Below are 8,610 nucleotides of genomic sequence, written 5' to 3' on the forward strand. Positions count from 1 at the left end.
TTTATGCTTGTACGTACATCTTCCACGTTATCTTCCGAGGGTCACAAGAAACTCAAAGGCCATCCGTGAATCTCCAGTGGTCCAGAGTCTCTGTTTAAGGAAGCCCTGACCTTCACAATTTTAACAAGTAACATGGTCGGTGGGATTATGAGTAGTTCTTAGTTTCTTTGTGTTGCATTTCTAATTTAACTATATATTCAAAACTGTCTTTCCTAGACTTTACTGCTATTATAACGAAGTAAAAAAAGTTATTTATTTTTATTTGGGGAGTGAAAAAAGAAACCAAGAGGAAACAAGCCACCTCAAATTATTTTCATTCTGGCCCTAGCTTCACAAATTTTTCTAGTCAAAGGGAAGAAGAGCACTATCAATCTGGGAGTTAAAGCACTGGGGACGCCTGGGTGGCTCAGTCAAGCGTCTGCCTTCGGCTCAGGTCGTGATCCCAGGGTCCTGGGATCGAGCCCCATGTCAGGCTCCCTGTTGAGCTGGGGGGCCTGCTTCTCCCTCTCCCCCTGCCGCTCCCCCTGCTTATATGCTGTCAAATAAATATCTTTAAAAAAAAAAAAGGAGTTAAAGCACTGAGCTTCATGTGGGTAAAATAAAGGTAAAGACAATGTTTTGTTGCAGAAGAGCAAATGAGAGTGGTATGAACGTTCAAATTGTACCTGACACCAGTGTCTTCAGTGACCAGGTCACGATCCTTGCCCTGGTCGTAGCTCTCACTGGACATTTCTGCATTTTCTAGAAGAGACTGCATATCACTAACAAATAAGTTTGGTCGCTTCCTCTGTGACTTCGGGCCAAATGTAGTTTCAAAGCTTTCAGTATCAAGAATGTGTACCTTTGAGTTCTAAAGAGAAAAGAGAATTATTCATAAAGCTAAGGAAGGCGCGGAGCAAAAGTGAAAGTTAAAAACCGACCTGGGAAAGGTTTTCTTCCTTTATTTTTCCAAAGCTCAACCCGTACCCAAAACTACAACATGGATGCAGCTTGGTTTCAAATCAGCCTGAAATCACAAAAGCACTTGTTCCCCAATTCTGAAATTCTGTAAGCCTCCTTGGAGAAATACAAAGTAATGCAAATAGTCAAAGCAAGTACGAATAGTTGTGTAAGACTTGCCAAAAACTCTGCTTTATTTCATTTATCATAAATCTCAGTCAAATGTAATTAAGGCTACAATGATGAACATTAACTTAACTTTTCTTTTTTTTTTTGAGCTTTCAGACAAGTGCATAAAATTCGCCAAATTCACAGATTTTGTCAAGGACAATCATACTCAAATTTGTGGGTTTTTTTAAACCAACTGTAAATGCCAACTTTTTCTTGGAAGTTAATTTCTTTCATGGCTAAAAGGAATTGCTTGTTTTGTAAGATGCATTTTAGTTTCAGATAACATTTTCCCTAATTTAGGTAACATTTTTATTAAATGCACATGGAAAGTCTTCAGATGAAAAACAGCTAGCAAAAGTCCAAAATAATAGTTTAGATGTGATAAAAAGGAACCTGATACTAACTAGAACTTGCTGTGCCTGTAAAGGAGTTACGGGCATAGGAATTTTTGAAGCAGGATAAAAGTCAAAGTTTGAGTTAGAATCTATCATGTAACAGATGTTAACAGCCGGCAGAGAATGCCCTCAAAAAAAAAAAAAAAAAAAAAATTTGCCCTCTGCCCTGTAGTACAAAGCTCCTCTATAAGCACCAGCTACTAAATGCGGATGATGGAGCCACGCCTGTGGCTTCTGACCTTGATTCCCCCCCCCAATTCCCAAAGATCCTTAAGCTATGGTCACCTTTTCAGATTCTCTAACCCATCTCCTCTTAGTTCAGTTTTACCCACTCTTTACCCTCCCACAAGGGAACATCCCCAAACAGAAGGGTCAGGTTTTACATGGGAACTAAGTACTCATGTCACTGGGAAAACTGTGTTTAAAGTTATCCTTGGAAATCTCATAAATCACCTATAAAGCACAGTACACAAGGAGGTGTGCATGGAAAGCTAAACATTAACAAGTACCACACAGTTATAGGCAGTAGGCAATAAAGGACACAAATCAAATGTTACAGTATTTTTGCTCTATTGCTACAGAATTAGTCATTATAATGTGCACAGAGCTACAAGTTAAAGCATATCTGATTTGACTCCACTGTGCAGCCATCTCAGATTTAAGTTTCATAACCAGTAGTAGATACCGCACTAAAATAAATAGGTAAGGTTTCAAGGCCAAAGCACAAAACTCCTCCCTTACTCTGAGTACCTATCTGCATCAAAATCCCAGCTGATTTGCTGCAGCTGTGGACCCTTCGGCCTACAGATCAGCGATTGAAGTCTGAATTTTAGAAGCACTGAACAACTGGAATGGGCAACAAAGCAATAAATCCATAATAAAAACCTCTCTGTTCTTCTCATAAACAAGATTCAATAGTTTGTTAAAAGATGGCTTTAGGGAGAACAGACAAAAGAGAACAAGGGAAATGAGCAACTTGTCTGTGGTTCATGAATTACACTCATGTGTTTTCCTGAAAGAAAACAGTCATTCCACTAATAGGCGCCATTCTTCTAGTCCGTCATAAAACAAAGCATAATTGACAAAACCTGAGGCAATAAGCAGGCCTTGGTTTTTATTTTGTTCTGCGAGTAAACAATTTTCTTTGAACTGTTTAATCCATGTATGCATGTCAATGTTTCCTTCCCCTCCTTACATTGGAACCAAGGCTTATGTACTGGCTACATTTCTGGGAATTATTATTCAATGCAAGTAAAAACGTGCAAACATTAGGCCATTTTTTTGGTTATGTGTGAAACTCATTCCACTTCAAGCTCGATTCCATCCTTACTGTCCTCCAACTCCAGCGATTAAGAACCAATCTGACCAGCACCCTTTCCTTTGCTGGAAAGAATTCCAAGGGTCTCACAGAAGCTGAAAGTACACAGCACCAAAGGGCTCCCCCCTATCAACCCAATTGATGGAGTCACCACTTAAACTAGTTTGCCTAACAAAAAAACGTACAACTACTGCTAGTAATAGCCATGCTCTATCTAGCTATTAGGCGGTGTGCTATGTGTTCACTATATGCCAAATGCCTCATCTTCATCTGATCACTGAAGGAGGTAGGTTTCCTTGACTTTACAGCCAGGGAAAGCTCATGGAGAAACCTAAGGCTCTACACGTAAGGGGAGAGCAAAGACTAAGTCAGGCCTGACTCCCAAGCCTGTGCTCTGATCCACTAGGGACTGCACCTTCCTGACACGGTGTGCTTCATACCAAGGTGAGACCCCTAACAAAGGAGAAAGCTCATCAGTACTGCACGATGAGAAGATCCACTCTTCTCTACGGAAGAACAAAAGACAAAGCTGGTCGAGAGGGCTCAGCATGAACTGTGCCTAAGAAATTCCATTGCCAGGGATATCCTCCAACTTACATGAGGCTGGATCCGATCATGGAGAAGAGACATGGGTAACTTGCTTTGCTTCATGACAACTTTGTATGGATCCTTCATAACTGTGCCCATTTCCTCTTGAAATTTCTGTAACGATGACTGTTTAATCACACGTGTGTTTCCTGTTTTGAAGAAGAATGTTGCCATTTAATAAAGAACTCCTTTTTGCTTCTGCATCCTTCTTCCCGATGACACAGGGAAAAGCAAGACTTTGAATTACCCTGGCTTTACCCAAACACCTGATACATCCATCCCATGGATCCATTTTCAAACTTAAAAGGGGGGGGGGGGAGGGACAAGAACAAAAAAACTGCCTCTCCTGCACTCATAGACTATGAACTAATCCACCAACCCCGACACACAAAGGGTTTCAAGAGTTTTCCAAGCCCAATTTCCTGACTGGATGAAACTGAAAAATCAACATCACTGAATGGAACTGAGATTTGACAAACATCCGACACTTCCTGCTATATCTGGCAAAGAAATTTGGAGCCAATCAGAGCTGATCTATCAGTCTACACAGAGAATCCTGAAGGACAGAACCCGGGTCAGAGTTACCACTTTTTATGGTTATGAGCGTTTGAAAGGACTATTAAATTAGCCAATAAATCCATGCAAGGGAACCAAATAAAGCTATATAACACTACCTGGAGAACACCTGGGAAGCGAGGGGGCCTGAAACACATATTCAACAGAACAGCTCACTGGAGCACAAATGCAGAACCCAAGATGGCGAGGGCTACGAATCTGGTGCCGATGACACTGGGCTCACTGCAGGCTGTGTACGACTCTCAGCGCCGCACACCTGCTCACCCACGGATCTCCCACAGCAGTCCTACGAGATACGGACTGCTTTTAGCCTCATTTTAGAGACCGGAAACCAGTGAACAGAGAGACGAAATAACTTGCCCACGGTCACAGAAATGGCAGAACCAGAATGCACACACAGGTGGTCTGGACCAGTATAGAGCCACGACGCTAAACACCTCTCTAAAAGGTTTTTCTTTGACACTTTCCCCAAGGTGCAGCTTCCTAGAGGGTATGCTGTCAAAAGACAGGCTGAAAGGTAGCTGCCACCTTCCACCAACACAGAGGTCAAGCACCGGGCAAACAATGGGGTCTGACCATCTGACTGGCCCACACACCTAGCAGGGACTAAGGGAAAGCCCACACTGAAAGGAAGATGCAGTTTCCAAGAAGGAAGCCCCGATCCCCTTCTATTCATTCTTGGGAAAGACCAACAAGAGATCCTTCCACTGGCACTCAGTGCAAATTGCCATTAAGAAACATTTCAAAGGAACGGCCAACGATTGCACTTATACTTCGTGTTAAAGGTACCAACATATCTGCAAGGCCTCTCTCAAACAGCCATCTCTCCAGGCCACCAGAACTGAAGAGATGAGAGTTCTCAGGTCTGTGAAGGTCAGTCAGGACGGCTTTATCTGTTTAGGAGGGTTCACTTACAATTAACGACGATGAGCTCTTTACAAAAAGTATTTATTTTTTATTATTATTATTTTTAAAGATTTTATTTGACAGAGACACAGCAAGAGAGGGAACACAAGCAGGGGGAGAGGGAGAGGGAGAAGCAGGCTTCCCGCGGAGCAGGGAGCCCGATGCGGGGCTCGATCCCAGGACCCCGTGATCATGACCTGAGCCGAAGGCAGACGTTTAACGACTGAGCCACCCAGGTGCCCCTATAAAAAGAATTTATTTATGGAATCCACCACCACTACTGCTTTTCTCAGCACTTTTCCCACTATGGGTACTTCTCAGCCATTTCTCATATAATCTTTGACAGTTCAGCTCACCCCCAAACTTCTGCCCTTTAGACACCTTTTAAGCCTACCCTTTTCCATACAGCACCCGTCGGGTAGAGCAAAAGTGACAGAGGCCGATACTCACCAAACCACTTAATATTTGGTTCCACTCTTGCCACCGTGCCAGAAGCCACTGTGGACTGATACTGCAGAGGCTTAATCACTTTACCACGACTGTTCCTAAATTGAGGAAGTAACAGATTCTGGTTGATGACAGAAGAAAGGCAAGAGCAAAGCCTGGTTTCCAGAACACCCTTTCCATCAAAAGGAGCTTTTTTCTTTTTTTGGTTTTAAATGATCATGAAATACAGATTTCAGTAAACAAAAAGTACTTCTACATTTGAAACAGATTGTCCAAAAGTCATTTAACCTCTTGCAACACAGCACGTAATGATTTCTGCTGGATGAATAACAAATAATGCTGATGTTAAAAAATCTGTTTACTGTTTGCTTTAAAAAAAAACCCACATACATGAGTTTTTTTGGTAATTATTTGAAGACTGGTTTAAATGAATTTTAAGTAGAGGGTGATTTATGCTGGAATTCAAAATTCTAAAACAAACAGCAGAGTAGGTGACTAAGGCAGATTAAGTTCATTGACGTTTGTGTTTTAGACACATCTTTCAGAACGGATGAAGAATCTAATTACCAAACAAATTAAGACCAGCTAGCAAAATGCCACGCTCAGCAAGTCCCCGTGGTAGAGGCTGCCTCAGCAGAACTCACAGTTGTGATGAGTTTCCAAGTGCCACAATGTTGTGATCTAAAGTCTCGAATTAAAAAACAAGTTTCCCGGCTGCTTTCATAACTACAGGCCTATATGTTTTGTTAAAGAAAACCAGAGTTCTCTTGAGGGATATTTAACTTGAGATTTAATGTGCTATCCGCGAACGCCGAGGCTGTAATAAAACCTCCACTGGCTGTACAGATTTGTGACACAAACACTATTTCACCACCTGCTACCCATGTCTTGAACCGAAAATTTGCCATTTATCTTAACAGCACCCGTATCAGATGATATTTGAAAATATGGTACTCCTATTTAGGGGATGTGGGGGTGGGAACATTAGAGGTGATTAGGTCTCAGCTAGGAGTCCAGGGCACGAAGGAAAGGAAAGGATGACAACGTGGAATGCTCACCTGCGCTCCTTTTGCCGGTACATATTCAGGCGCCGGATTGTGGCCCGGTCCCTCATGTTTTGGCCTCCTGCTCCCTGCACTCGATCTAGGAAAGACAGAAGTAGACTGCGAACTATTTGATAACCAAGTTTAAGTATGGCCATTGCCTCAAACACACCAACTAGTTCAGAGTAGGCAAGCTGTCGCCTTGCTACAAAACATCTACTCTCTCCCTCTACCACCCCAACAAAATTATCATCATGGAAGCTACCAAGTGTACCTGGTATGACAAAGCTGACCTAATCTCTGATTCTCAATATGACTGTGTTTGATAAGAGTTAATAATTTTGGGCATTAATTGTGGCCCTGTGCAATCCACATTACAGGCGTCACCTCATGTAATCCATAGAATAATCCTACAAAGAGAGATACATCAGCCTCATTCCTTAGGCTAAGAAACTGAGGCACAGGTGGCCAGACATCTTGCCCAAGATCACACAGCTACTAAATGGCAGAGCCAGAATTTGAACAAAAGCATTAGATCACCACCTGTGCTCTTACCCGTGGGTCTCAATTGAGCAAATACCGAGTGCCTGCTACATGCAAGGCACCACGGAGACTACGATTTTGATACTTAAGTGTTCCTTCTGTACCAGTTTCTTAATTTCCTAATGTTTTTGTTGAATCAACAGCAAAGTAGGTAGCGATTCTTGCCTTACATCTCAGAGGGAAAGAGAAGGACAAATAAGCATGCTAAGACTAGCCTAGCTTTGCCTTTTGGGGATATCTTCCGGTCACCTGTCTACTCCTGAAGTGATGCAGTAGAAAACAGGCTGAAATCCCAGCCCTGGTGGCTCTACCGCTCATCAACTGTACCAGCTTTGATTAGCCACTTCCCCATTTTGGCTCCACCTCTTCACCTATCACATCATAACCTCTAAGGGCCTTTTTGGGTCTAACAGTCTAAGATTCCAGTCTACGCAAATTGAATAATTTATCAGCAATCCAGGGAGAACATTCGATGTGATCAGTTCAAGTCCTCAAAAACTTTAAACCATATTTAAAAACAAAGTGTTATTAACTAAACCCAATAGAAGGGACTCCCCCAAAGATGATCTTGTTCATCCTGCAGGTAGAAACTCAGCAAAACTCATAAACATCTCTAAAAACATCCTTACTGAAATGATCATTAGTTATCTAACTGTAGGGTTTTCTGTGCCCTTTACCAGGTGGGATGACTCGAGAGCCAAGTATACAAACCCTTTCTCATTTAAACGATCAAAGCAAGAGTGGCAGGCAAGTGTGGTCAAGTGTGAAACGTCAGCTGGGTCGGCCCTAACACCACCTGTAATCTGACTTTATCTAATTTACTTCTAACAATTCCCTGAGCTGGAAAGCTGGAATCATACAAGACTGAAATACGTTGGGGGAGGGGCTGACATACACAGGAACGCGAGAGGAGGTCAAGATCACTGCCCTTTCCAACGCAGAGCTTCCCAGTCTCCGCATCTCACAACTGGAGATGCCCCAAGGCTGCCAGACCTGAGTGTTCACTTTCCTCGACGTTAGACCGGGGGCCTGGCACCTGGCCCTGAGGCGTGCAAGATGTCAGCCCTCCTCAGTGCCTCCGAATGAAAAAACCACCTTCTCCCTTCTCGTCCCCAATGGCCACTCGGCGAGAGGCCACTCCAAGCAACGCCGCCCGGTGTCCCTCCTCCCCCCGACCACCTCGGAGCCCTCCCCACCAAGCTTCCTTGAAGCTCCACCCTCCGCGAGCCCCGCCGCCTGTACCAGGGTTTGTGCTGGCCTTGGAGGGGTTGATGGTGCTCCGTCCTTTGTACTTGGGCTTCACCATCTTGCCGACGGGACGGGAACCGGAGCGCTAGATCCGGCCTCGGGCGGGTACACGAGCTCGTAACTTCCCAAGCCCTGCCGAAGGGACCCTCGGCAACCGCACTCAACCACGTGTGCGCCGGCGACGTCACTTCCGCTCGCGCCCCTTGCTTCCCCTGGGCGACTTCCTGCGAACGCGCGGCGCGCGCCGCCGCTCTCCTGACTCCGCCCCCGTCCCGGCCGCTTAGCTGTCGCGCGGCGTTGGAGCCCCGCCCCTTTCGTTGCCTAGCAACCGCCAAGCTGCCCCGCCCCAGCGGCTGCCTAGGTGCTCGGCACGCACGGCCCGGAGCCCCTAGTGGGTCCACCCGCACGTCCCAGGTCAATGGCACAAGCTTAAGCT

At 44.5% G+C, this 8,610-nt stretch overlaps 1 protein-coding gene across 2 annotated transcripts in view; it reads right to left on the reverse strand.

Moving 5' to 3' along the window:
- Positions 1-8,374, reverse strand: part of GNL2 (G protein nucleolar 2) — a 24,198-nt gene extending 15,824 nt beyond the window's left edge. For both annotated transcript variants that reach the window (XM_027619841.2, XM_027619835.2), the window contains exons 1-5: positions 8,169-8,374; positions 6,399-6,483; positions 5,344-5,438; positions 3,421-3,560; positions 666-850 (exon numbers count right to left, since the gene is read on the reverse strand). In XM_027619841.2, the coding sequence (XP_027475642.1) occupies positions 666-850; positions 3,421-3,560; positions 5,344-5,438; positions 6,399-6,483; positions 8,169-8,232 (569 nt within the window). In that variant the 5' untranslated portion in view covers positions 8,233-8,374. The remainder of the gene's footprint in view (positions 1-665; positions 851-3,420; positions 3,561-5,343; positions 5,439-6,398; positions 6,484-8,168) is intronic.
- Between the last annotated feature and the right edge of the window lie 236 nt (positions 8,375-8,610).

This window comes from Zalophus californianus, chromosome 4 (genome assembly GCF_009762305.2).
Source record: "Zalophus californianus isolate mZalCal1 chromosome 4, mZalCal1.pri.v2, whole genome shotgun sequence".
In the NCBI taxonomy this organism is placed as follows: Eukaryota; Metazoa; Chordata; class Mammalia; order Carnivora; family Otariidae; genus Zalophus; species Zalophus californianus.